At 51.9% G+C, this 27,526-nt stretch overlaps 10 protein-coding genes across 11 annotated transcripts; 2 read left to right on the top strand and 8 right to left on the bottom strand.

The window, feature by feature from the left end:
- Positions 1–374: 374 nt before the first annotated feature.
- PV06_08424 (uncharacterized protein) lies at positions 375–2,578 on the top strand (the record flags this gene model as incomplete). Its single annotated transcript, XM_016409759.1, has 4 exons — positions 375–1,274; positions 1,417–2,001; positions 2,107–2,216; positions 2,332–2,578. 4 exons carry the CDS (start codon positions 375–377, stop codon positions 2,576–2,578), a joined length of 1,842 nt encoding a protein of 613 aa, XP_016260067.1.
- A 905-nt stretch (positions 2,579–3,483) lies between these two features.
- On the bottom strand, positions 3,484–6,336 carry PV06_08423 (the record flags this gene model as incomplete). Of its 2 annotated transcripts, XM_016409757.1 has the most annotated exons (3): positions 6,214–6,234; positions 4,355–6,132; positions 3,484–4,242 (listed from the first exon to the last, which is right to left on the bottom strand). In XM_016409757.1, exon 2 carries the CDS (start codon positions 5,939–5,941, stop codon positions 4,685–4,687), a length of 1,257 nt encoding a protein of 418 aa, XP_016260065.1. In that variant the 5' UTR covers positions 5,942–6,132; positions 6,214–6,234. The 2 variants fall into 2 exon arrangements, with proteins under 2 accessions (XP_016260065.1, XP_016260066.1); XM_016409758.1 differs by lacking the exon at positions 3,484–4,242 and having other exon boundaries at positions 4,685–6,160; positions 6,214–6,336.
- Positions 6,337–8,090: 1,754 nt separating this feature from the next.
- Positions 8,091–10,178, bottom strand: PV06_08422 (uncharacterized protein; the record flags this gene model as incomplete). The annotated part of the gene is made up of 4 exons (XM_016409756.1): positions 8,091–8,896; positions 9,038–9,632; positions 9,715–9,808; positions 9,874–10,178. 4 exons carry the CDS (start codon positions 10,176–10,178, stop codon positions 8,262–8,264), a joined length of 1,629 nt encoding a protein of 542 aa, XP_016260064.1. The 3' UTR covers positions 8,091–8,261.
- Positions 10,179–10,706: 528 nt separating this feature from the next.
- Positions 10,707–12,878, bottom strand: PV06_08421 (uncharacterized protein). The gene is made up of 2 exons (XM_016409755.1): positions 12,387–12,878; positions 10,707–12,328 (listed from the first exon to the last, which is right to left on the bottom strand). The coding sequence occupies exons 1-2, from the start codon at positions 12,711–12,713 to the stop codon at positions 10,973–10,975; spliced, it is 1,683 nt and encodes a 560-aa protein (XP_016260063.1). The 5' UTR covers positions 12,714–12,878; the 3' UTR covers positions 10,707–10,972.
- Positions 12,879–13,349: 471 nt separating this feature from the next.
- PV06_08420 (uncharacterized protein) lies at positions 13,350–15,069 on the top strand (the record flags this gene model as incomplete). Its single annotated transcript, XM_016409754.1, has 1 exon — positions 13,350–15,069. Exon 1 carries the CDS (start codon positions 13,480–13,482, stop codon positions 15,067–15,069), a length of 1,590 nt encoding a protein of 529 aa, XP_016260062.1. The 5' UTR covers positions 13,350–13,479.
- A 141-nt stretch (positions 15,070–15,210) lies between these two features.
- PV06_08419 (uncharacterized protein) lies at positions 15,211–17,565 on the bottom strand (the record flags this gene model as incomplete). Its single annotated transcript, XM_016409753.1, has 1 exon — positions 15,211–17,565. The coding sequence occupies one exon, from the start codon at positions 17,563–17,565 to the stop codon at positions 16,405–16,407; it is 1,161 nt and encodes a 386-aa protein (XP_016260061.1). The 3' UTR covers positions 15,211–16,404.
- Positions 17,566–18,129: 564 nt separating this feature from the next.
- On the bottom strand, positions 18,130–20,103 carry PV06_08418 (uncharacterized protein; the record flags this gene model as incomplete). Its single annotated transcript, XM_016409752.1, has 1 exon — positions 18,130–20,103. One exon carries the CDS (start codon positions 20,101–20,103, stop codon positions 18,130–18,132), a length of 1,974 nt encoding a protein of 657 aa, XP_016260060.1.
- Positions 20,104–21,018: 915 nt separating this feature from the next.
- Positions 21,019–21,816, bottom strand: PV06_08417 (uncharacterized protein; the record flags this gene model as incomplete). The annotated part of the gene is made up of 1 exon (XM_016409751.1): positions 21,019–21,816. One exon carries the CDS (start codon positions 21,814–21,816, stop codon positions 21,019–21,021), a length of 798 nt encoding a protein of 265 aa, XP_016260059.1.
- Positions 21,817–22,042: 226 nt separating this feature from the next.
- Positions 22,043–24,570, bottom strand: PV06_08416 (uncharacterized protein). The gene has a single exon (XM_016409750.1). It carries the CDS (start codon positions 23,696–23,698, stop codon positions 22,718–22,720), a length of 981 nt encoding a protein of 326 aa, XP_016260058.1. The 5' UTR covers positions 23,699–24,570; the 3' UTR covers positions 22,043–22,717.
- A 1,527-nt stretch (positions 24,571–26,097) lies between these two features.
- PV06_08415 (uncharacterized protein) lies at positions 26,098–27,463 on the bottom strand. Its single transcript, XM_016409749.1, has one exon. It carries the CDS (start codon positions 27,191–27,193, stop codon positions 26,246–26,248), a length of 948 nt encoding a protein of 315 aa, XP_016260057.1. The 5' UTR covers positions 27,194–27,463; the 3' UTR covers positions 26,098–26,245.
- Between the last annotated feature and the right edge of the window lie 63 nt (positions 27,464–27,526).

Raw genomic sequence — 27,526 nt, 5'->3', positions numbered from 1 at the left:
GCATTCTGTTCCGGGTTTCTCAAAATAAGATCTTCCCCAACATACTCCGTACTCGTCCGGAGTATCTTTCAAACAGCAGAGTCGACCTCGCCCCTTTTTATTGGTAATATTATCGTACCGAGTACTGGCTTAGTATCTACTCGCTCGTACTGTTTCAATTCCAAGGCTGATCCGCTACTTACTACTCACCAGTGATACGAGTTCGGCGTCAGGCTGATCGATACTTGGATTGACAAATAAATCAAGACCACATCGAGACAAGAGACACGGGCCCATATTGGTTCCTTCGATGATTCGAGGGTACTTAGGAATGGAAGATCCCAGATGACAATGATGATTTGCCCGCATCAGGTTCCATTGAAGCCTACAACACCATGCCATCGCCGCCGAGAGCAAGGCCCATCAAGCCGGCCAAGGATGCTTTACCTCCCAAGCCGGCACCCAGCAGCAAGAAGAAACAGACGAGCGGAAGGATCTCGGCGGCGTGTGAGGCTTGCAAGAAACGCAAGACCAAATGCACCGGAGGACCGCCACCGTGCAACTTGTGCGAGAACATGGGGACGGAATGTGTGATTGACCTTTCTCTCGACATGCGGCGTCGAGCGGCTCTTCAGCGCACCATCGACGAGTCCAAGTCGTACCAGGAGACATTCTACCAGTTGATGGACGCGGTTCGAGAAGGGCCATCGCCTCGTCTGGATATCCTGTCCGAGATCATACAGAGTAACCTCAGCAACCAAAATGCCACAACCGCGCTTCAGCAGTACCTGCGAGGAGAAAGTGATGATCCGGGCTCTGATCATACCATGGTCTCGCAGGACGACGTTGCGAATCCGTCCACAGTAGACGACGGAGTCGGGCCTGACGCGATGAGCGTCGATGGAGGATCGACGGCTCCGGCTCCAATTCAACCGATCAAGCAAGAGGAGATGATGAATGGTGTTTTGAAAATCGAACCGCCGCAGTCGATTCCCCCTGTGACGGAAAGACTGAAGACGAGACCCGAGTCGCCAGAAATTGGGTCATTGTTAATGGCTTTGAAGACGTGCAGCATATCCGAAGGCGAAGAAATGTTGCGTCGCCTCATATCCTCAACACCCCTGGAGGCGAGTTCTTCGTCGCCATGGTCGACGACATCGACCAAAAGCTTACTGGAGAGAGTCACATCCACCTCTAGTTCGGCCGGACTGGCAGAGCGATCCCTTTGGCACCCTGCTTTACAATTGAGATCACCAACGACGACGACAACGTTCCCCGAGAGCAGCAAGGCAGAGGTAAGTTTCCACTTTTACCCATTTTTAAGCATATTGCCATGGTCATGTCAGCCAATCTTAAACGGCGTCTCCTGTGGATTCGAGCACAGTGTTGTATCGCATGTGTGACAATCATACATACTCACTGAAGTCCTCCTCTCAGGTAAAATCGGTCGAAGCACGGCACACGCGTCGCTTTTCCGAAGTCGGGCCTTCGTCAAAGAGGCCTGACCCAAATATCCTCCATCCACAGCAACAACCTTTTATGATGCGACGACCATCTTTCCCTCAACCGGCACACGTCGACAGCGATATCCCCATGTTTTCTACCGTCGCCCACCCTTCGCCTCACGCACCCTACCTCGAACTCGTCGAGACGTCGACAAAAATGTCAGACCCGGCGCCTCCGAATCGATGGGACTTGAGTGTGGCGAGGGAAAATCATCAGTCGACGCGACTTCGGATCCCTCGACACCTTGTGTTGCCGTTGATCGTCCCGGACGATTCGTACATGAGTCGGACCTACACTCACTACCTGCAAGGCGCCCGAGAGATGTTGGGCTCGGGAGTACCATTGTCGGATGTCTTGGGTGCCGGTGACGAAGTCCCTGTCGATTTGTTCTTTCGGAGTCGTACCGACCTGGACAAGTTTGATTGTGCCTCTTGGGCTTGTGAAGTGTCTCGAAGTTATGAGACGGAGGTGTATGCCAGGTTGGGGTCCGCTTACATGTTGACCTTTTTGATGAGGGTGAGTTTTGTTGTGTCTCTGGAAGGGGGTGAGGTTGAAATCAACGATGAATTTCTTTCTTCTTCCTTCGTTCGTTTTTGAAATCATTGCTGACGATGACAACAGTGGCTATTAGTATCGACAACCGAGAATTATCACAAAGTCCCAGACATGGTGAAACCGACACCATCACAATGTATGATTCCACATATTGGTGCTATCGAGACTATACCACTGTAAGTTTTTTATCATCGAGAATCTGTCTTGTCCTATGGAAAGTTTTGATTGAGAGTGTCGACTTGACATGTTTGATTACTGACTCTCCTTTTTCTTTTTGGGCGGGGATCTTAGTGCTCCTGTACGAGACGCCGCCATCCATCGATTGAGAGATTGGCTCACCCCCTTGATCAAGTGTAATTGGAGTGTGAATTGGCATCACGACATGGACGCCGCGGTGCAACAGAGTCCGGTCACCGGAGCGAGGGTCTTGACTCCGAGGTTCGTCGAACATGTGACGGATTATGACAATTGGAGTGTCGGTGGTGTGTTTTTGAAGACTTTTCCTGAAGTGGCCGGTAAAATCAAGATGCATGATTGATATGACGGATATTCAATAATAAAACACACACGCACACGCACACAAGAGAGAGAGAGAGACGCAGGGATGAGAAAGAAGTTATTTCCATAACAAAGCTCTACGAGTCAGCAGTGGTAATTCCTTGAGATAATGAGGAGAGAACGAGTTCTACAAAGTTTACCCCCCCGTACATGGTTGAGTAGGTATTGGTTTTTGGGATGTCTTGTCCGTACTACCGGTTAAAGTACGTCGTACGTGACCGTAGCCCCGTGAGATGAGGTTCAGGAAAGAAAGGGGGGGGGAAAGGAAACGGTGAATGGTACGGAGTAGGTAGATGGAATAATTGGACCAAGGCTGTGTGAAGAAATCGGCAAGGCTGACTTGGAAGCGTAACCAAGTTTCGAGTACTCCCCCGTAAAGTCCGTAGCTTGGGTTCGTGTCTGTACTCCTCCGTACAAGGGCTGTCACATGACTGCAATGCATCAGTAGCCCTACTTTACACTCCCCCCGTAGCCAGGTAGGGTCACATGACGATATTCTCGACGGGATTGAAAATACTCCTCCGTACTGATTACCCGGTCGGCCAAACAATGATGCGGACACAAAGGCAAGAGGCGACAATGGTCCAACCATCCCCCCCCAAGGCAGAAGCGATGGAATCCGTTTGCCTCGATTCAATTGTTCGTGTACGTACGGACATGTACAGAATATTCGTACTCTAGGCAACACTTCTTTTGTCGCGACAAGTGGCGAACACGTACTCGGTCTGACTCCCGTACACATCCGTCGCCGCCGCCGCATCCGCCGCAGCAACGACCCTCACACGAGTACGAACCGAGTTCCAAAGAGGCGAAAAAGAATCACGTAGAAGGACAAAACTAGAAATCCAATTTGAGGCGATTCGCAAATGAACCACCTCCTAAAATGTTTTTTGTTTTTTTGAACTCATAGACCGTAAGGAGAGTTGTGTTTTTTATTTCAAAAAAAAGGAGTGTATAGGTCAGTCCCGTCTCCGCCATCGCCAAAACACCATTGTCAATTTACCCCTCGCCCATATAACGTACAGTTGAAAAGATACCCAAGTGTGTTCCGCGGCCGTAATCTTCATCTCTGTGTCTTGTTCGTCATCAAACTCCTCGGAATCAATCCCATCCAGCCGTCCTAAAAACACAAGGCCACCATATCAAAATCCCAGAGTAATAGCCAACCATCCTAGTCCTACTCCCACTGGTTTGTGACTCCTCTCCCTGGACGGACGTAGACACGTAGCCACCTTGTACTCGTAAACATACCCAAACCACCCTCAACAAGAAAGGAAACAAAAAAGCCAAGAGACAGGCAGCAATGCCATGTGACATACTTGCTTCCTCAAGGGGGGGTTGGTGTGTATCAAAATGAGTGGCGACATCCAAACAGGCATCCGTATACGATTGTCCTCGTACACGAACTTCTGCCTGTCTCGATTCTTGATCTTTCTCGGTCTTCCATCTTCGGTTACAACTCCGTTACTCTTCAAGCCTCGCCTCGTTTCCCCCCCACAAGTTCATTCGCTTGTCTTGTTATCCAATCAGTCCAAACCTGTATCCCATAACCCATACCACCCGCGTAGACTCTTCTCGTGTAGTTCATATTTTGTTTTGTAGGAAAAAAGGACAAAAAGGGGAGTGGCATCCTATGCCTTGATCCTTGACATTCTTCCATGAGCGGTGACAACAACAACAACAACAACAACAACAACAACAACAACCAGACAAAAGACCAATAACAACAGCAAACAACAACAATATTCATACATACATTCCATACTCCGTACTCACATATGGAAAAATCGTGGAGGAGTGATGATGAAACGCAATAATCTTCCAAACACCGATGTAGAACCCAATAACCCCGTAATCGGCCGTGATAATGAAAATGAGTTTATGAGAAGAGAGGACGTCCGTTGTAGTACACGTCCGAGGTATCCGGGTAGTCAGCTTCAACTATCCCGTTTCCCCTTGCTTTCCGTACCGTAACCCCCCGTTCCAGCCAGGGAAAGTAGCCGCTGAAAAGAAATAAGAAGTAAGAAAGAAAACAGTCAAAGAAATCCCGCATTCGACTCTGCACATGACACACTCCAATCCCGTCTCAAACTCGGGGTTCTTTCGTATCCGCCACCCTCGCGAATGCCGTACTGTCTGCACCTCCAGGCAACTGTTGTGGAACCTGAGTCGGTTGTTCACCACCGACACCGTAGACCGCCTGATGTGGCAGGGAGTGGAAAAGGCTCTGGTATCGGCAGAGCTCTGCTGCCTGGGCACGAATCATGTCTTCCCTTTCGCGCAGCCGACATTGGAGAAGATGAATGAGTTGATGCTCATTCAAACCCGATTGATACAACAGGTGCTGTACACGTTGAGGGTCGTCCGTGGTCGTGGTCGTGGTCGTGGTCGACGTATCCGCACGTCGTCGTTTCAGCGCAGGTGCAGACGTTCGATGCAGCCGTGCCAATGATGATGATACTACTGCCACTGCTGTTGCTCCTGCTCCTGCTGCTGCCGACGACGATGATGTTGATGACGATGGTGAGGGCAACACCTCCTCTTCTCGTCTTCTCCTCATCGGGGTGACAGCAGCTGTGGCTGTTGGCGGACCAGGAGAGTAGGATGACTTAGGGGATTCCTTCGGAGCTACCTCTTCCAGCAACTCAGACATGTGTCTCCTCCTCTTATGCTCCTCCAGGTTTTCTCTCCTGGTGAAGCCATTCTCGCTGTCCCGGTTGCGGTTGCAACTGGGAAAGGGACAAAATAGAGGTTGCTTCGCGGACATGTTCATCTTGTGCACCTCTCGCTGATGTCTCAACAGACCGCCAGAGTATGTGAAGCCCGGGGTAAGTTCGCATCCGTATGCAAAACACTTGTACGGTCTCTCATGCCGGTCCATGTGCTTGTGCCATTCACACATTCTTCTGAATGTGAGTTCGAAACCATGACACTCGGGGTGTTCGCAGTACAGCGCTCCGGCGTCGTTTCGAGGAGGTATCCGCGCTTTACGTATTGCTGTTGCTGCTGCTGCTGCCCTTGCTGTTGGTGTATTCATTGCAGCGGCTTGTGCCGCGGCCAAGATCGGGCTGCTGTCGGTGATGCCAGGTTGGGCAAGCTGAGGCAGGTTGGGAGCTATTGGGCGGTTTGATGATGATGATGATGATGATGATGATGATGATGATGATGATGATGATGATGATGATGATGATGATGATGATGATGATGATGATGATGATGATGTTGTTGTTGTTGCTGTTGTTGTCGTTGGTGGTGGTGGTGGTGTTGTGATTGATGATAACAAATCTGGGTCACTAGGTGGTGATGGCGGAAAAGCCCGGTTCATGGTCATGTTCGTACCCATGAAAGGTGGCGGTTTCCTTCTTCTTCTTTCTCAATGAGACCCGTAAGGGCCAATGGCGGAATAGACAAAGCAGGTACGGGTCAGGTTATTCTCGGGGCGGAAGGAGGCAATGAAACCGTACAATCAATGGGTGATTGTAGTATATGTAGTGAGCCAGGGATCAATGTGATGGGGCTTGAGAAGGAGGGAGGCTGAAGCGGGTAGCGTTGCCTGTCAACTCTCAATGCAGTGCTTTAGTCTAAGGCTGTGTGCCTGAGAAAGCATCGACTCACCAAGTATTCGAGTCGAGTCGTGTAATAGGTCCGAGTAGATACCTTTAGCGAGAAAAGATCCCAGAAAAGCAAAAGATCTTTTGAATCATTGGGGGCCCGGGATCATGCGCCCACCCAATGCTCGAGAGACAAATCAAGGAAAGATCAGATACAGGAAGGAGAGGAGAGAGAGAGAGAGGGAGGGAGGCTCCAAGCCGAGACCAGTCACGTTCACGGGTCGAGTGCACTAGCGATGTACAGTACTTGTATATAATTTTGGATCTTGTGGCCTGCTCGAGGGTCCGAATGCTGGAGATGGGCCAAACAGAAGACGAAGGAGCCATGACTGGCGCCTGATCAACCCGCAAGTGGGAACCCAACCAAACTTGATCAGGTCGACGTGCATGCGTACCACGTTTTGTTGTCTGGGCGTGTCGCATCCTGAATGGTATGAGTGGGAAGTGACATGGTGATGGTGCGTTGCTGTGTGGTGGTGGCGGTGGCGGCGACAGCCTTGGTTGGGAGCATGTGACCACCGCCTCCTCCTCCTTTGACCGTCTCTTCTGGTCGCGTTGAACGCGAAGGCGAGAGGAGTGAGTTGTATGACTCAATTGGGCCCGTTCTTAGGAGTTGCCTTGGAGTCATCGAATCGATGGACCCGACTGGTTGGGGAAGACGCTTTGCCTTGATTTTGAAACTCTGGCTTGAATTGTCCTGAGGCAAATGAGATCCGGAAGTCTCAGATCTGCACATCTCACAGTGACAACTCGTACAAAATGATCCTCCAGGGCTTGTACGCTAAGAGTGACAGAGGTACTCCGTAAGTAACCCTGTCACCGACGAGTGTGGTCATAGTCCCAGAAAGTACGTCTGTAGAGCTCACTCACTTTGCAAAGCTTGCGAATGATACGTTTAACGGTGTATGGACACTCCGTGGCTATCCGCCCGTTAGGAATCTGACATGCGATGTCAATTTCAATGGGTCCGGGGGCATTTGACCGAGTGATCTCATAACAATGCACGTCAAGTTTGGGAATCGCTGGAGTAAGCCGGAATTGATTCGATTTGGTGGCTCAGACGTTTAAGAGTGTGGTCAGGGGCCAGAACCATACAACAATTGATTAAAGGCACGCTCCAGGGCTTCAAACCATCGTACCTGGGAGACATCCCCGGTGATCCGATCCTGGTAACCTCGTAAAATCCCTTTTACGCCCCCCCTTGATCATAACAGTGAAGCTGCTTCCGGATGGCAAAAACGGATACTCCGAGCTCGCAAATTCGGGGCGCAGTTTGATCGATGACAGCTCAGCCTACATAGAACTCGCCGTCCGGGGATCAGCCAGATGAAAGCCGACGAGTGGGAAGCAAAGTGAGATCCGCACAGTCAGTTGAGTTTAGGCGTGCGTGTCACATCGTTTCTTGACATGAACGAAGTATGGTAGAGCTTAGAGATACAAGATCAACGACAGCGACGATTACAAGAGAGATGGCAGAAACTTGACGTTGCTTTACGAAACTACTTATTTAGTTTCGATCTGCATGGTCAAGTTCTTGAGATCCCAAACCCCTCTGCTGACTTTACATACTTTAGTGCTCGTATACCTACGGAGTCCTACCTGGGTTATTTGCTCACGTACCTCCGTACGTACGCGAACGCCACCTGTACAACCAAATGAGACCCATCTCGTTGCCGAGCCATTTACTAATCAGCTACTCCGTACTCCGTACTGTTCTTGGTATTTCGTACGAAGAGATTCGAGTTCGTATACCTCCAGATCATCATATATATTCAGCTACGAGACCGTCGCCTTTTCCTTGTCGTATTTGGGGAATGGCTGCGCTGTCACCACTTGGTGGTGGCTTAGCGGGCATCACCTACAATAGTACGGAGTACCTAGGTATGGAATACGAGTCCCCCCAGGACCCAAGGCTGTAAGGCCACCAGTTGCGTAGACGTACGTGTACAGTAGAAAGTGTCCGTCCCATCAACGACCATTTTTTATCCCATCTAGGCCCAAGGGTGAGCGTACACGTACACGTACGTACACACGCTGCGGATGTTTTCTTCTTCAGTGAGTGTACACGAAAAAGGGATTGCGTAAATCGGTCTCGTCGCTGTACGCCAGCTTCTCACGCGCCAATGCTTTCTCTTCCTCGCTCATACCCGCCAGGATCTGCTGGTTCTTCTTGTTCAGTCGGTCGTTGCAGTACCTCAGCACAAAACACACAAGCACTTGTGCTGACAAACAGGCCACGATGGCAATCTTCCCACTCTTGTATCCGGGTGCCTCACTCTGTTGGAAGGTCTGCGTGCCCAAGATATTGCCGGTGCAGAAGCCGACAAGTGTCAAGGCGTTACAGGTGACCTTCTTGCTGTGCCCGGCGATGTTGCTGGCGTTCCACGCGAGGAGGAGCATAAACGCCGCACCAAAGGTCCCACTGAGGTACGAAGCAAACAACAAGGCGCCTTTGCTTTTGGGGATCCCGTCCGGATCCAGTCCGTACATCATACCTGCCGCGACGATGGTCGGAATGAGACAAATCAGCATGACCAGTGACCGGTCGTTCCATCGGTCGGACAGGTACCCGGAAAGCAGGACGACGAATATCCCAACCGCGCCGGACGGCATGTTCAGGATCAGCGCCTGTTGGCTACTGTAACCGAACGTGGTAAGGAGGATCGAAGAGAAGTTGGACAAGCCGCCTTTTTGGTCCGACGTCAGTAAAAGGAAAAGCCCGACGACCAAAAAAATCGGTTGGATTGTGAGCCCGACTCGGTCACACAAAAACAATGTGTGCATGTGGTTCTGGAGCGAACTCGTGGGGTGGGATATCGAAAACTCACCGTTAGGAATCGATGTCAGAAGGACCGATATGAAAACGAGCCACACCCGGACATCCTTCAATGACTCAATGACCTGCGCCTTTTTGAGGGTCGCATTCTGTGTGCCCGACTGGTTCTCCTTGACCCGCAACAGCGCCGCAATCTTTTCGGCGTCGGTGAAACGAACGGCCTTGACCGGAGAGTCGGGCAGGAACATAAAGACGAAAAGGCCCAGCAAGATGGTCATCAGCCCAATGATCAAGAAAAAGATACGCCAGCTGGCAAAACTGGACTTGGAGAAGCTGGCACCGTAGGCGACACCGCTTCCAAATATTTGAGTGACCGAGTTGCAGACGTAAAAGTAGCTGACCCGTCGGCCTTGCTCGCCCTTTTTGTACCACATGGCGATGATCAGGACCAAGATCGGTGCCACGGGAGCCTCAAAGATGCCGAGAAGGACTCTGGTGATCATCAGGCCGGCATAAGACGTGCACGCGGCCATCGAGGCCAGCACGACACCCCATAGCATGACATTGGCGCCGAGATACTTGCCCAGCCGACTGAGGCGCTGTGCCAAATACTGGGTCGGGAACTCGGCCGCGAGGAACCCAACGTACTGCAAAAAGCCAATGAATGGTCAATGCTACGGTCTCAAAAAATAAAACATGCAACCATCGCGAGGCGAAGCAAAGACTTACAAACATCATTGCAATGTTGGAATAATCCTGACCGTGTAGGTGAGTGTCTTCACGGAGTCCCATCACGGCGGTATACGAGATCGTGGTCTTGTCCCTATTGTGGCAGTCCGTCAACAGTGTCCACGTGAGACAGAGACACGTGTGGACATGTTCACTCACAAGTATTGAAGAAAGTACACCGCAATCATACATGGGACAATCTGGAAATCGATCTTGCGGACGAGTCGCTTCGTCGCCTTCGGGTCTGCCAGTATTGCGATGGCCTCTTGACGCACCGCATCCGCATTGGGATGGTCTTTCAGGTACAGGAATGCTTCATCTGCGTCTTTGGACGAAATATCAAGCTGGTTCAGGGCCTGGTCAAGAGAGGCATCAGTTGCAACACTGCCGCTTCTATCGACTTCTTCCGGGGTCTTTTCCGGGTCTACCCCCTTGGGCAGTGCTTTCTCCGTGTTGATGTCCATGGCCCGAGTCTGTGAATTATGTTGAAACCGTGAGCGACAGACAATGCGAGTTGAGTTGAAGGGGGTGTTCGTCTAAAATCATTCAGCGGACTTCTCAAAGATATTTATAGTCTTTCGACGGCAACATCGCCAGCATAGGCGACCGCCATATCAGCCGGCCTAAGGTACCGCGACTTGTTAGAGGGGCTGGTGGTATCGCGACAATCACGTCCGAATTGAGAAGGTCGAATTGGGTACACAGTTGACTTCCAAAGGAGAAGACCGCTTCACACTGCCGAATGCACCCATTGAAGTCAAAATATGTTGGCTCATGAGAAAGACTGACATGGATTAGACTGAGGGGGGAGATTGTGAAAGATCGACAATATTGGTGGGCAACATGGAGTTGCATTGATAGTCACTACATGACCCCTGTCTGTGCCAGTCGTCATGGATGGTGATTGATAGACACGGTTGACGAGCTGCCACTTTGGGAAGGCCAAGAAGATAAGTGTATGGTTCCAGCACGCCGTGCATGGCAAAACATATAACCGAAGAGCTGTGGCGTGTTAGTTCGTTCTAATGCAGTAGAAGAGATATCGCTTGACATGTTGGAATGATTCTGATACGCGAGTATAGGCAAAAAGGATTAATTCTCCTAGGCAAAGTCGGCTCGAATGCCGGATGACTAGATAAGACTGCCTCTGAAGGCTCCTCCTTGTTGGACTGGGAATAACAATAGATGCCGCAAGTGACTGCATTCCGAAATACAGCGTAACGATGATCCAGCGATCGTCATGTGAAATCCGAACTGTTCAAACGTGAATAACATCCTGCACTCGTGGGTAGACATGCACCAAGCGCTGGTAAAATTCTGGATGATCCGTCATTGCCACTTGCGGATCCCAAGCCATCGCAACGAAAATAGTGTCGACTCCTGATCCGATCGGGGTCATGAAGGTCTGGCAAATCTGCAGTCCGATGAGGAAGGCAAAGGCCATGATAACGGGCGTGAACGTCCGGCCATCGTTGTAAGCAGGCTTGGTGAACTCGAGATAGAGATAAGCCAAGAGCGCACATAGATATGCCACGAAGATGGAACCCATAGTTAGGACTGGCCCGACAAGACAATCGTTGACCAATGCATCAATTCCACGGTCTTTCATCATCTTCCACGTGTCTTTGGCCGCTGGGATATAGGCCTTGCCGTACAGGGCGATGTGGGAGAAGGCGTATCTGTTGATGAACTCGACCAGCCAGTTGAGGATGTTAATCATGCAGCCGAGAATGCAAAACATGATGGTGCCGATGATGTTACCGTCCGTCGCCTCCTGCTGCTGGGCGATGCTGCAAGCTTGTCGAAGCATGTTGATGATTGCCACTATCAAACTGCCAAATGAAATCGAGCCGAAGGAATAGGTTGATGCTCGTCTGAAAGCGCCCATGGTGGCGCCCTTTGGAATCCCACCAGGCTTTCCGGCACAGAAATACCAGCTTCCGTAAACACCAGCAACCACAGTGTGAATGAGATTTTTGAGGAACTCTGAGATCCAGTATCCTGCGAACGTCACAAAAACGACAAGGCCGATGACTTTCCCACTGGAACAACCGCCATCAGCGCAAGATGGATTCGGGTTTGCGCCGGGGTTGCTAGGCTCGTATGACACGTAGATGGCGACCAGCGTGACCGAAAACCATGCAGCGAAGGCAACACTCACGATACCACCAATGAGGCTGACCATGAATACGTGGACACGCTTCATCCGAGCGATGTCCATGCCCTGCTGGAGCATGCACACCGCGAAAGGAATGCGTGGGATCCAGCTGATGAAACAGATGATGGCGAAGACGGCGAAAATGGCAAATATAATGCCAGCTCCCCACAGATGCCGATACAAATAGTATACGGCGGTTCCGACTGCCATGACACAGTTGAGGATGCCAGTAAGCCAGACAAACTGTTTCGTGAAGGCTCGAGCGGCAAGGAAATATGCCCAGCTGACGACGAAGCCCACGGCAAGGACGAATGCGAAAAGAATAATGGTGTTCGTGTTGAGAGAAAAATCATTGCTGGAGCCATAGATGCCTCCACCATTGAAGCGATGGTATTTCGAGTATCGATAGAGTGTAAGTCCTGAGACTGCCACGAATCCGCAAAAGGTCGCAATCAGCTATAGATCATCGTCAGCCTGAGATTCTTTCATGTTTGTGTAAAAGGTCTTGACCCACCAGTAAAGCTGCCCAGACGTCATTGTATTTGGGCTTTTGAATCTTGAAAGTGTCTTGAAATGTCTGCTTTTCATCTTGAGGAGCGTTGAACTGTACGCCGTTCGTCGGAGGCTGGTCGTACTTTTGCTGTTGCTGCTGAGGCGGTGGCTGTTGGGGAGGTTGATATTGTTGTTGGTGGTTCTGAGGATGGGCATTCGGGGGAGGGTATGATTGGTAGCCTTGGGGAGGCCCTGGGGGCGGAGCGTATTGTTGATAGCCAGGCTGTTGATATCCGTACTGTTGTTGCTGATTGTTGTAGTAATCGGCGGCTTGTCCTTGATGCGCCATGTTGATGAGAGACAATGCGTCTTGTCTGGTATCTGCCCAGACGCGATCGCTCCAGTCGATGAGATACTGACGGTACTAATGCTGGATGGATGTGAAAGCGTAGTCAACACACAGTCGTAGCCGCACGGGCGAGAATGGATAAAGGACGACGATGTGAAGGTCAACGGGAAGCGCAGGTGAAAATTAGAAATCTTGGGCCATGGACGGTTGGACAGGACAACAATCAATTGACGTACACGTCATGCCATGACCAGCCAAGTCGGTCCAGCTTCTCGTCCTCATGTTTGCAATTTCTTCAGCTGGCCATGATGCTTTCTCAAGCCTTTCGGGCGGTAGATCATGACACTATTGGCCCCCCGAACCCGATTAGCGAGCCCTATTAAACAAGCTTAAATGCTAGTCTCCGGGTGTAGATACAGGTATTGCTGCTGATGTCTCCCGTATATCCGTGCTGAGCCCTGTCAGACTGCCAGTTTGCCCTGTGCATTGCTGGCGATGCTGCCTTTTCCATATCTACGTACCGGTGTCTGACGAAGTCCTAATGCCAGACTTGTCCGGTTCCAACGTCATGAGTGTGACCCTTGTAGTCGTTGATGATTCTAACGAATACATACAGTCAATTCGTTCAAGGCCAAAGTCTCTCTAAGGGTCTTAAAATCCAAGTGTACGGAGTATAGGGCAGTCCAACCATCTGCTATTCGATGTCGACGCCTTCCTCCTTGCTAGCGCTTCTGAGACTCGACGCCGCTCCCAGGCTACCTTCGCCATGATGGAGCTGAAAACGATTCGCAGCGATTTGACGAGCATCAAGTCTCGACTTGAGAAGTTACAACCGACCGTAAGCCTCCGATCGCTCGTCTTTGTGGCTTTAGCGACTCTTTTTCTCCCAGTGTCGACAACCTTGTTGTTCATGAACTACGTTTACATCTTCCTGTCCGGGCGATGGATCTTCGTGAAACGATCCACCAAGACAAACAATCCACCTGTAAAGACGGTCTTGCTGAGTGGCATCAATACGGCGCAAGGACTACGGCTCGCCAGAGCATTTCACCAAAATGGGCACAAAGTGGTCGGCCTCGACTACGAACCAATGTGCATTCCAATCCATGTCCGATTTTCCAAAGCCTTGACCCGTTTCTATCGCTTGCGCCCCGTGCCAGAACAGCGACGAGCTCTGGCATACATCAGGACTCTCAACTACATCATCGAGCAAGATAATGTCGACATATGGATCAACTGCACCCCCGGTGTGGAACCAACTGTGGAAGGCCACGCTCGAACAGTCATCGAGAAGACGACGAGCTGTCGCTGTTTCGCCCTTCGCATGGACGACATGCCTCATTTCGCGTCCCGAACCACCTTCTTGGCCTGGTTGAAAAGTATGGATCTGGCGGTTCCCGAAATGCACAGCGTCAAATCCCGGGATGAGGTCCACCAGGTGCTGAGCAAGTCGCGCGGCGGTACAAAACGGTACATGCTCTACAGTTCTGAACACGGACAATCAGCAGGAGTCGAAGTCAGCTCCGTGAGGACGCTTCTGCCTCGCCGGACGCTGAGTCAGACCTACCACACCATATCACTCGTCCCCATAAAAAGAACCAGCTCGGAGCTTTGGAGACTCGAGCAGATTACGGACGGGCTGCCCAGGTATTCGGCCTTTGCGGTCATCGTTCGAGGCCGCGTCACAGCCTTCTCGGCAACCAGAAGGAGAAGTCAGGATTACCTCGAACCAATCGACCCCAAAGCCGCACTGGCCCGGTCGTTTCTTCGCAGCTTGCAGACTTTCGCAAATCACCAGGGCGACGATTTCACATCCCACGTCGGATTCGACTTTTGCGTCGACGAGCAATTCACAGATGGCGGAGTGGTGCAAAACATTCTGGTTCTCGGCACCTCAATCGAATCTCTGGCCAGTATGTTGTCTTTTCGAGGGGCCATCGCCACCGAATCATTGTGTCGCGCGTACTTATCCCTTCTTTCCGACGATGTGGATGAGAAGAGTATGATGATTCTGGATACCCAGAATAGCTCATCCACACTCCTCCAAGGCCTACAGGATTTCTCGGCCCCTGAAATTATCATTATTACGCCGGATTCGCTGGCGGCCCCTATCTACTGTTTTGGCCGAGACTTGCTGAAACTCGGATATGTACCTTTGTCAAATTTCCTGAGTTTGAAATCCACGTGTACATCTGCGGATGTTTTGAGGAATTGGCTCTCTCTTCTGAAACACTTGGTGTTCTGGCAGGACGACATTTATGAGACCCACGACCCAATGCCATTCTGGTGGTCATACCAGGTCTACAAGCCCCTCCGGCTACTTTTTGCTGTTTCTGAGAGCCCGGATCAACCATGACTTGGGCTGGTGCCGGTAGCACATGTACCTGATGATGATGATGTTAACGAATAGTGAAAACGAAGTTACGCAAGAGGTCAGAGAAGAACATTACGTCTCTCTTCCGCCGGAAAACATTCAATTTGATACTTTTCTAGTACTCGACGAAATGCATATGATTCTCCTTTTCTGCCCTGGTGATAATCAACCGGACGCCCTTTTTTTGTCGACTGCAACAGACTGCTGTCAGTACACGCTTGTGACAAACCATACTCCATGGTGTTCTTTCATTCTCGTTTCCTTGTCACTATCCTTTGAACGATTCCATGTCTGGAAACCAATACTCAGGATGATGATGATGCCATGCTGACTCCTTCCTCCTTCCAACACCTTGTTCGTGTTTGAGCCCGTGTTTGTGTTCGTGCTCGTTCTCGTTCATTGTCAAATTCTCCTCCTCCTCTTGATTCTACTCAATCACTTCTCACATTCCTTCTCTTCTTGTTGTCATCATCACCCATTGTCAACTTTCCCCCCTTGCATATCTGTAGCATTCTGGATTATTGATTGATCCACCTTGTCTTTTGGCGGAGTCACTTTTTTCTCTCTCTTCTCGTCCAAACACACCTCCTTGCTTCACAAAGCCTTGTCAGCGCGCAAAGAGACCCGCTCGTCCACACGTCATTGGACTGTTTCTGACCTCGCGGAGACATATCAAGCTCTCGGCGTCAATCTCGGGACCTGATTGATCGACGTAGCCTCTCGAGGTATCCGTATTCATTCAATACTGTCGTTTGTAGTCCGAACCTTATACCGACGTGGGTTCTTGTGAGCATTCCGCATTTTTTTTCTGTTTCAAAACCGTCTTGCTGTTATCTTCACAAATGTTTGTTGTTATTGTTGTCACGACCAAGAACAACACGTCTCCTGGAACGTATGTGTCGACGTTTTGGTGGTTGTCCTCTGTGATGTGTGCACTGTGTCAGTATCAGTGTCAGTGTCTCCTTGTCCTCATTGACCACCACCTAAACAAAAGCCAAGCTCTTTTCGTTTGTGGAAGAAAATTCTCTATGTACATCTCACAATTTGGCCCCCTCGGTGCATAACTCATGCCATCCCGAGGGGCCAAGGGGCCGACCGACCAACCAACCTCCCGAGACTCGAACAAGAACCAAAAAAAGGAAGACCCAAGGAAAACCCAACCCAACGCCCGACGACTAGCGCCACCAACACCCCCCAACGACAACCCCCTTCCGTGCACCAACAACAACAACCGCCTTCCAGCCAATCTCTCAACCACCAACCCACCCTCTCAGACTCCCCCTGGCACGCGACAACGACCGACCCAACGCCCGACGCTCATGGGTCCCGACCCGCGTCCTCCAACTGACGCCGGGCGGCGGCCAGCTCGAACCGAAGTTGAGCCGCCTCCGCCTGGGCGGCGACAGTGTCGAAACGGGCCTGGCCCAGTTGCGTGGCGAGGGCTCGTGTCCTGCCCTCCTCCATCTCCCGCCCTTGATGGGCCGCCTCGAGAGCACCCCAGAGCCAGTCGGTGGTGTCCAACTGCATCCGGAAGGCCGCGGTGAGCCCCTCCTCGGCGAGGAGGAGACCAGAGCGAGCCCTCACGGCTGCAGGGGTACCACGTCCTGGACCCTGTCGCCGGGGGCCCTCGTTGTTGTTGTCGTCGTTGTCGTTGTTGTCGGCGGCGGCGGCGACGGCGACATCAAGGGCGTCGATCTCCTCCCGTACGGCCGCCAACGCCTCGAACCCGGTTCGCAAGCGTTCCACCGCGGCGGTCGCAGGGAGGTCTTCCCAGACGAAGGGGGTGGCACCCTCATCCTCTCCTTCCTCTTCTTCCTCCCCATCCGACATGTAGTCGTCCGGGGCGTGCCACCCCCCATCATCTGCGTCCTCTTCGTCGTCGTTGTCGTTGTCGTCGTCTTCTTCCTCTTCTCCTTCTCCCTCCTCCTCCTTCTCCCCTCCCAATCGGTGCCGAGGCTCTACCAAGGCCCTGGCCAATCGTTCTTGAAAATCTGCAACGAGACCATCCAGGATGGCCTCGTTGTCGTCGTCGTCGTCGTTGGCGGCGACGGGACCCGGGGGAAGAACAATGCCAGCAGCGACGTCACCAGCAGAACCAGCACCAGCAACAACTCCTTCGGCAGCCTCATTGCCAGCGGCAGGCGGCAGAGCGGCAAACGACCACGTCTTCTCCCCCTCCATCGAGGCATGGCGGGTGGCGGTGGTAGAGGCGACAGGGGGGGAAGTGTTGACACCCTCCACGGTGTCGAGAGGGCCCTCCTCATCTTGGGTGAGAAGGGTCACCCCCTCGAGTGTGAGAGGGCGGTCGAGAGGAGAAAGGTTGTCGACCTCGTCGTCGACAGATTGGTCCTCGCCTTCTTCGAGGCCATAGAGGACCCCCGTTTCGGGGTTGACAAAAGGGTTCACTCTGCTTGCAGAGTGAGAAGAGCGAGGAGAGGTGGCAGAGGCAGCAGCGGCAGCGGCAGAGGGAGAAGACATGGTGACAAGAATTTATTGAGGAGAAGAAGGTTAAAAAAGGTTTTCGAGACTTGTAAAAAGGACTTTTGGAACGTCTATTGCGACGAAAGCTGGCGGATGTAATGACTTCTGTTGCGATGAGAGAATATCCAAAAGAAAGAGAGTGAGTGAGAGTTCAGGAAGTGAGAGAACGAGGTTGAGAGAAACGCGAACCCTGATTTCCGCTTCACCTTCACCAGGGCGGTCAAACTTGACTCGGTACCAAAGAAATCCTCTGCAGGCGTCAGTGCAGTCCTCCAATAGGGCGAGAACCCCCTCTCAGCCTCGTATTGTGCATTCACGATATCCGTGTTCACCGCCCCAGGAACGAACAGGTGAATGCAAATGCAGACAAGGAATGAAACAATTATGTGAAGGAATACAATAGGTGGTAGCAATAGGGACAAGGCTTACCGGTCCCCAATGAATATGATTTCTCAACGCTCATAAAAATGCTCTTTATCGCTCATGTCGCGACGTCGAAAAGATAATTGTAACAATATTCAGACATCATCGAGTGGTCTGTTCTAAGCATTTGACGTTCCTTCACATGTTCAGCAGACTCATTTGTCTGGGAAGAGGGCTGGCGACATGATCACCATCCTCACTTGGACCAATGCCGCTGTCAGTACCACCGGCAGCGCTGGGGTCCATGTCAATATCCCATTTCTCCTCCACCTGGTCATTGTCCTCGTCATCTCCTTCCTCCCAGCCTTTCTGAACAGCTCCTCTGACGTTCCACCTCAAAGCTCTTTGTACGCTTTCCACCCATTCGTTGTTACCGGTCATCACGGTGGGGAAGGGATACTGAGACGCTTCCAAAGTCACATAATCGCCCCGCTTGAGCTCCACGCGGCCCTTACCATCGAAAGAACAGTAGGCGGAAGAACGAGACTTGTTGGGCACGGCTATCCGCAGCAGAAGAGTGTCTGAGAGGACCATGGGTCGGAAAGAGAGGGTGTGTGGACATATTGGGGTCAGCAGGATGGCAGGGATCGACGGATGAATAAGGGAGCCTCCGGCCGATAGAGAATAAGCTGTCGACCCCGTTGGCGTCGAGAAGATGCATCCGTCGGCTTGAACAATAGTCAAGAGTTCGTCGTCGCCATAGAGCTCCAAGTTTGAGACATATGCAGAAGGACCCCTGTCAATGACCAGCTCATTCAGGACCTCAAACTGCTCTCCTTCCTCAACGGCACCTTTCTCAGCTCCGGGTGATCGATCGGCTCTCCATACTGTGCAGGTAAAACGCATCCTGAGGTTGACCCGCATGCCAGAATCACCCATCACACGATCGAGGTGCTCCTTGTACTTGTCGAACTCAAAGTTCGTCAGGAACCCCAAGCTGCCCAGTGAGAAAGATAGCACGGGCGGCACAACCCTTTGAAATAGCCATGATGTGAAAAGAACGGTTCCGTCGCCGCCTAGGGTGAGGACCAGGTCGAACGTTTCTGGATATGACCAACACAGATCAGGCGTCCAATAGTTGAGCATCTGCTCGAACCTGGGCTCCTTCTTGAGTAAACCCGGAGCATCGAACCGTTTGGAGTGTCGGAGTTTGGCATCCACGTATACATTGACGCCCACATCGCTGCCGTATCGAGGGGTTGAAAGTAGCCATTCGGCCAGCTCTCGAGTGAGAAACACTAAGCTGTTGTCGCGCGCCTTGGTAACGATCATAACGTTGCGTACAGCACGCTTCAGCGGCTTCCGTTGGAGTTGCTTTGACACCTCTCGCACCCCGATAGCCGTCTGCATGAGTCTCGAATGTGAATAGTCGTCTTCCGCAATCTCATCCAGTACTTTTTGAACGTCCACTATTCCGTCAAATCGCTGGTGGAAGAAACACGGTGACCGCAGGAAACTCGTCGAAGTTGGCGAACAGCCAGAGAATGCGCTCGGCTGCATGGCAGACAATGTAGCGGTTGTGCAGGGAGAGAATGCCGCTGCTGCCATGTTCTGTTCTTCAGCGTCTCTTCCGCCGGTTGTATTTCCAAAGGCGTTCACCGCCAGCGGAGCAGTCGTGGGACCTGTGACGGGCCCTCGTGGGACCAATGCCTTCATGATTGTTTGTCTGGGTATATCTATTGACTTTGTGTTCTTGCGGTGGCTTATAGAGGACTTGGGGAGGGAGAGAGGCTTCGGTACAGGAGCGGTAGGATGATGGGCGAGGTATGATGGTCGGACAAAATGGCTCGGCGGATTGTTTGCAAGGTTGAGGACGGTGTTCAAGACCGTCTCGTCATCAGCGGCGGTATCACGTTCGCTGACGTGGTGGTGGACGGCATGCGTTTCGTCATCCGCATGGAGTGAGCCTAGATGGTGTGCATATTGGTGAAGTATCGAGTCACCCACGGAGGCCTTGGAGTTGAAGGAGACCATGCCATGATGCAGGGCATGGTCCGGGTTATCAATCGCAGGTGTTGGCGGAGAGAAATTGCTGGTACTAGTGGCTTCGGAGGTAGTGGGAGAGGAAAGTGTGGAGCAGTGAGCGTCGTCAATGATGGTAGCGTTTGTCATGTTGAGTAGGTGCGAAACGTTGGATGTGGGAAGCCCTGCAGCCTGCAGGGGGGGTACAACGGAAACGGAGGATGGATGGGGGATGCCCGAGTCGGCGGTTTATGCACCGCACAGGTCAACAATTGGCGGGGGCCCTGGGTAAGTCGTAGCACGCCCGGAAGAAGCGCACCAATGCCTATCAGCACACCCAAGTCACCCTCACCCTCCTCGACTCGTAGCCGACGGTCTGCCTCGGAGTTAAGATACCTAGGTAGATCCCTGAGATGACGGCTGCTGCTGTCCCGAGTAATGTGATTCGAGTGAGATTCGTCGGCCTTCTGTGAACTTCTTTGGCGCTGGTGGCTCGGACCGGCTCGAACACCAAGTATAGCCCTATGCTACTGAAATGAAATGAAGAAGAGACCCAGCTCTTGTGAATTAGAAGAATGGAAAAATCGGAAAATGGTCCAGAAAGCCTGCTGGTTGTTGGATGGTGGTTTTTATTTTGTTTCTTTTGGGAAGGAGCCAGGCCAGAGGTGGTCGATCGGCAAGCATATAAATATGGTTGATGGCTCAGGAGGCAGGATCGAGTCCCTCTGTGTTACTCGTACTCCCTGGCAGTGCGGGCATGGAGACAGGCTCTGGAAGGTCATGTCACAACCAGGAGCGTGTCGGCAAGACACTGAGACAGGCACGTGGGGGCTTGCAGTGGATAGAGATCAACCAAAGAGCGCCCCCAACCGCGCCCAGATCTGGTGAGGTGCCGGTTGCTGCCACAGTGGGATTCGTGTGCTTATCGCCTATCGGCCCCCTGGAACCGCCTAGAATGTTGGCAGCCTCGCCCTCCCCACTCGACTTTCCTCACCACTGTTTGGCAGTTTGTAACCGCCCGCTCCGTGACCGTCTCACTTTTCACACAGGACTGCCATATCAAGGCTACTGTCGCCAGCTCTCGTCCTTAATCACCCGGCCTTCCATAGCTTTCCTCACCACGTCCAGCACGCAGACAGGCGAGTCTCCATTCGTGTCACGTCCATTCATGGCAACATCTCCGTCCCGTTTGTTGATATCGACTGCATTGGTGCCGTGATCAGATCCCAGAACCGCTACCCTGGCAACTTGGTCCGCCTTCTGGAAATCCTCTAAGCCGAATCTGCCCTCACTCTCCATCAGCAACGTCTTGCCGTCGCTGCCGAAGGCAAAGACGTGCAGACTGGTACACTTTTTCCGCTGCAGAACCCCGGGGCTGACGGTGGCTTCTCCATCCGAGTCGATGCCAACGAGAATTGCTCCGGCCACCCCTCTCATCTGCACGGCTGCGTCGAGACACCCGAGGACGGCGGCGTTGATTGCTGAAGCGAGGACATCGAGATAAGTCTCACCTTGTCCACCGCCTTTGATGCCTCCCGGCAAGCTTTCGTCGATCTCAACACTCACCACTTGAAGAGTGAGTTGGAGCATGGTTCGAGGAGTCTCCTTGGCGAGGACAATGGTACCAAGAGTCCGCTTGACAAGTTCCTCGACATGTCGCTCCTTGATCAGACTCACACCGTTATGTGGCCGAAGATTAACCTCAATGAAGGTAGACTCAGGAATCTCGTCACTTCGAAATGGCACCTCCACGGGATAATTGACGCCGGCCACGATTTTGTAACCGTTATTTGGAGCGCTGTACGTGGCAGAGCCATCAGCATTGCTGAGACTACGCAGACTGGCGTTTGCAAGCCCAGCCATGCTTGACGAGACCATAACGAGACGTTGACAATGGGTATGGTAAATGCTTCATTTCCATGTGAAGATCGATAAAATTGAGATCTCTAGATATTCTTGGCGCCACGTGACGAGGCTGGAACCCGATACACATGTATTCACTTGATCAATATCTCAACAAGGCTTCAGAAGCATCAGTAGAACTGTATCACATAATTTACAGACTTGTCCCCCCACGGAATTCGATGAAGAGAAGGACTTGTCAATTTGTTCAAGTGCTGTAAAAGAGGAAGAAAGTAAAAATCAACATTCATCACCCATTGATACCTAGGTAGGACCCCAAGATGAACCATCCTCCTTCCACTGAGTAGTACTCCGTAATAGCATACAGAAAAAAAGCACGCACGCACACAGAGCCTCACAGCTTCCCTCCCCACTGTCCACTTCAAGTACGTACGTACCAAGATACCTGACATATCCCTCGTGATACCTAGGTAGACAACCGAGCCTCGTGATGTTACTTCACCCGATCTGACGATAAGGAAACCCCCCTGAAAAGCATCATGTTCGTCAAACCCCTTTCCATCCAACGAAAAAATAAAACCTGTTGCCTATGTATGCGCCTGGATCAGGGTCGGTTCGTCAGTTACATAGTCCGTTGCCATGGCCATAATAGCTGAGATATGTATATCTTGACTGGAACAAGAAGAAACAAGGTAGAATTCTCTTTCTCGCTGGCGTTGTCGCCCACCCCTGAGAAATAAAAACCAAAGGAATTGTCATACGGATGTCGTGCTCCTCCTTACCACCCAACCCATCGTAGATACCTAGGTAGACAAAGCGAGACGGATCGTGTCCCGAGTCGGAAAAAACGCCAATTCGTAAACAACCTTGAACATTGTTCATCGGCCGCTATCGTAGTGCCCTAGTACCTTGGAACCGAGTAAGCGTACATGGGAGTTCTCGTGACCACGTTGATGCCTTGGGGATGAGGATGAGGATGAGAAGCGTGAGGGGGTGGAGGAATGCCATAGCCGGTCTGATATGTCGACGACGGCGCCTTGATTGTCATGACGCGAGGTGCGGAAGAGTACGTGTATGGTTCGGTTTCTGCAATCTCGAAGCCACGGTGTGAGGTTCTCGACCCATAAGAGCCGTAACCCGAGTCTTGAGTTTCGTAAACATCGTGCGTCGTGTACGAGGTCGGCGCCGGTTTGTATCTTCGACTTGAAGAATGGCCGCTGTGCACGCTTTGAAAGCTCTCCTGGCTGTCGTGCCTGTGTTGTTGTCGATGACGTGAGGCTTGACGACTACTTCTTCGAGGTGGGTCGTTGTGTATACTTCTGATCTCTATCTGCAAAGATCTCGGGGCAGGCTGCTGCCGACGGTGGCGGTAGTCGAAGTCTGCGTCGCGATCGACGGTGTAGCGGTCATCTTCTTCGATCTCGTACACTCGGCGGCCGCGACTCGACGGCGACAAGATGGCGGTGGAGACTCGGTCGGACTCAGAATGGGGGGACATGGACTCTCGGAGAGATTGGAGGTCGTTGTTCCTCTCGGCATGTTCTTGCAACCAGGCGTCGTCGGCCATCTTCCTCGAAGGGCTGTGCCATTCCTTTTCTCGTTTCAATGGTGATGCCCATGGGCTGATTCCACCACCGACGTCTTGTGGTGCCGGGTCACATGATGGTTCTCGTCCTGGATACCTCCGGTTCATCTCCTGGGCATATCGACCTTTACCTTCTCGCCCGCGAGTGACGGCCTGGCCGCCTTCCTTGCAAATTTTGCAATCCCCGTCCCTGGGAAATTTCCACCTCTCCAGGTGTGAGCAGCGTGGGTCATTGCATTCGTTGGTAGTCTTGAATTCACACCCACACCCGTACGTGGTTTTTGTGCGCACGCACATGATCTGTGATGAAAGTGTATGACCGTGAGATGAGCCTGATATATTCTCCTGTCTTTGACGATTTGACGGATCGACGGATCAATGCTTTGATGCTTGTGTATGTGTCGCGTAGCAAAGAAAATAGAAGTGTTTACCCCGTACGGAGTAGTTGGTTCTTAATGCTGTGTCTGAAACTGGACCAAGTGTGGTGATGTGCAAGGTGACGTTGGCTCACATATGTGGCTGGCAGTAGTGCTTTGAGAAACCAGGTACGGACGAAGCGGTGAATGTAGTGGTTCATGTACACTGATGCAGGAGCAGGACACAAGACACAAAACAGTCACGCAAAAAGGGTCTCTATGCTTCTCAAAAGTGACGTCGAGGTACATTCGAGACCCGGCCCGTTTCGCTACAGCACGTTATAACACTTCATGGATGGCAGATTTTTGTCTCACGCCAGCGAAGGGAACATGCATAGGATTGACAGGTGCACAGTAAAAGGGACAGAGAGAAAAGTCGAAAAGAGAATCCGTGTGATCTGTTGTGTAAACGCTCGTGGAGTGATGGAAACGTGATGGGAGGGAGTGCTGCGGTGATGGCGAGAGCTGGGATATTTGCCCATGCCCTGGACAGAGTGATGAAAGAGGGCTTGGTAGATCAACAACGGAAAGGACAAACTCGTTTCTTCAGAGGGAGGGGGGAATCCATCCAGATGCATCATGCAGATTCTTACCCATCTCGCCTCAGATTGACATGGCACCAGGTCGACATATGCGAGGAGGACGCATGGCTCGAATAGACGGTTGCACTTCTAGGCTTGGGAAACCGTCACTCGAGGTGCATAAGTTGGCGTGAAATAGTAACAATCGTCGCTGGCGTGTGGGCCAATGCAGGCACCCTGTTTCGCGGGAGGGCGGACCTTCACGCCCGTGAAAGCAGGGGAAATGGCTCGGTGTGAGAGGTCGTCGGCTGGAGGCCAGAGGTGACTGGCTGGAGCCGGGGTCTTCCCTCTCATCTCGCCCTGTCACAGGTTGTTTCACGCTCTAAGTGGCGCCCCAGGTCGCCTTGTGGTTTGCCTGTTGGGAGCATTCCCTGGGTATCGAGTGGCTCGCAGTTCTGTTGCCTCTTCCATCACCAGCTTCATGCTTTTGCCTGTTTCCGCCCCACTGACACTGTAACTGACATTGGGTGGCAGTGCTGATCTTGGGGCGTCGAATTGGGACACCGTGCAGGAGAGGAAGGCCAGTTGCAAGAGACGTTGTTGCAGTGGTCTTGCAGGCGTGGACCGCCGGCCTCGATAGCCTCAGCAGTCATCATTCGTAAAATCGAGTTATTCCACGTTGCACCGAGCCATTGGATTGGGAGTTGTTTATATTGCTGACGATGCCGTCGTCTGATAGGTGAGTGCCGGAACTGGTCGGTTGAATTTGTGATCTCGTGCCGTTTGGGAGACGACGCTGTTGGCGGAGGAGCATCTAGGGAGTGGGATGCCATCGGGATCGAATGTGCCCAAACGACGGATACAGACGAGCAGCCACGCTTCGGCTACGGTGGGAGGAACTCTACAACATTTGATGCATTTCCATTGCTGCAATTTGTTCCAGCTAATGCCCGTTGCACCACCGAGTACAACGACTCGAACAGCCTTCAGGCGTCGGCTTCCTGCAACGATGGCCAACTGCATCCTGAACTGTATGGCCCGTTTGTTGCAATAGGCTCTCACGGATCGAGCGGCCACTCTTACATCTCGCCCTTGGACTTCGAAATGCAGCGTCCTAGTGAGACCACGAAACAATTGTCAGCTGAGGTTGCTGTAGTGCATTGGATGTGAACTCATGTTCCTCCGGAAGATGCAGACACCCCTCTGGTTCTTCAAAAGCGTCGCCAGCTTGGGCACTAGGCGATTGTGAACACAAAGAGATAAGAGTCAATGGCGAGAGTCTCGACCACCTTTTTCGACGGCCGATCCAGCTTCCTGCCTCCCGCCGTCGCGTGTCCTCTCCAATGATGTTGTGTTACGTGTGTAACGTTGTTGGGCATTGGGATTCGAAGAGATGGACTTGAATAACACTCAATTCTCCGGGCAAACGTGTCGTTGCAACCAAGAGTCAATGCTCGAGTATTGCGACGGCCAGGCTTGATGCACACATCCCACGAGATTCCCCGATTGAGGATAGAAGTCATACCTGCAACATTTGTCACAGTGTATGCGGTGGTTTCTCACACCATCACTATAACAACAGCTAGCAGCAAGATACGCTGACTACCTCTGACCTTAGGGTGGTGATTGGATCGTCTTGTCGTCACAGTAAGCCTCGTTTCGATTTGAACTGGCCACATGATGGAAAATTGCCCGCGGACACAAGAATCAGAAGGTGATCATGATATGGGAGATGGAGATTTACCGACATGGGCATTAACTTGAGACGAAGAAATTATATAGCGTGGATATTCAAGAAAATGCCTCTATATTGATATCCTTCTATGTCCGATGCCATTCCGATGCCAAATATATAGATTGCTCTTGCCGGCTCTCACTGCCGGCTATATGCCGTGATTGAAAAGTCATCAGAAGCCGTCCTCAATGTCACTCGCCTTCTCAGCCCGCAGTCTCTCGTTATTGGTCTTCTGCCACCAGCGATGCGTCTCGTCCTCGGTCTCCTCAGGCGTCTCATCCCAGGGCTTGGGACTGAGAATGTAGTGTATGTTCTTGACCTGGTCGTCCCGCCATATGGCGTCATGAACGCCTGGCCACCGCAATGTTTTCAATGCATTGTAGGTGTAGGGTAGTCCCACCCATCTGCCGTAGAAACGGTCTCCCAGCAAGCTCTGGTCTGCAAAATCGTACGAGCTGGTGAGATCTCCGTTCTTCATGGCATCAAGAATCTTGTCATAGACACCCTGGCTGGGATTGCAGACGACCAGTCCTCCATTGGGGCATCCTATGCCAGCAGTAGGGGGTGGTCCATTCACCTGCGCATCGTCTGGGGTGCCGTGCTGGGAAGTGAAACCACAGTTGGCCGGGACCCAGTGCTGGGGATAGTGTGGCTTTTTCAGAGGATTGCATGCGCAAGCGTGGCTGGCAGCGTATACTCTCTTCCCTTCTCCTTCCATCTGCGGAGGATCCAGTTCCAGGTCCATCAGCTCGTCCATGTTCCTGAGCACCATCATATCACTGTCCAATTGTACGACTCTTTCATACTCGACGAGACTGAACGGAGTGAGCTTACTCCAACAGTCGTAGAAGCGTGGATCGTTTGCATATTCTTTGGGCACCGACGGCAGAAGATAGGGAATATGTTTCGCGGGGATGTTGCGTTGATTTAGGGCTTCGAGTCCCTCGGCTGGAAATGTATCAGTGTATAGCGCAATGAGAGGATATTTCGAACCAGACTTCTTCAAAGAGTAGTCAAGCGTGAGAAGTCCAGAGAGGTATTTGGTGTTGGTAATGAGTGTCGTCCAAACTTTCTTCGGCTGGTCGTGGGCCGCCGGGCATGTGCCGTTTACGCCGTTCATCGCGTACCTTATCCCGGGTCACTGCGATCGCTGACCAGTCAATGTAAGATTGTTTCGAGTAAATTTTTGAGTGAGATATATATATCAAGCAACTTGGTTGTAGCTGAGCAAAGATTGCCCAGCATGGAAGATGTAAGCTACATGGCGCAATCCGGTGCCATTGATTTAAACAGAGGACCTGGACCTGGACCTGGACCGAGTCTAGCGGTGTCCAAAGGGAACCTTTTTTTTGGTGCTTAGTACTCTATGGGTGTCCGAGTTTTGGTGGTGGTCTTGGTCCCGATAAGTAAAAGTTAAGGACCCCAGAGCCCGGAGCTGTTCACCAAATCATCC

Source organism: Exophiala oligosperma (genome assembly GCF_000835515.1).
Source record: "Exophiala oligosperma strain CBS 72588 unplaced genomic scaffold supercont1.8, whole genome shotgun sequence".
In the NCBI taxonomy this organism is placed as follows: Eukaryota; Fungi; Ascomycota; class Eurotiomycetes; order Chaetothyriales; family Herpotrichiellaceae; genus Exophiala; species Exophiala oligosperma.
Note: the sequence above shows the minus strand (reverse complement) of the source record. Positions and strands in the feature narration are given on the sequence as shown.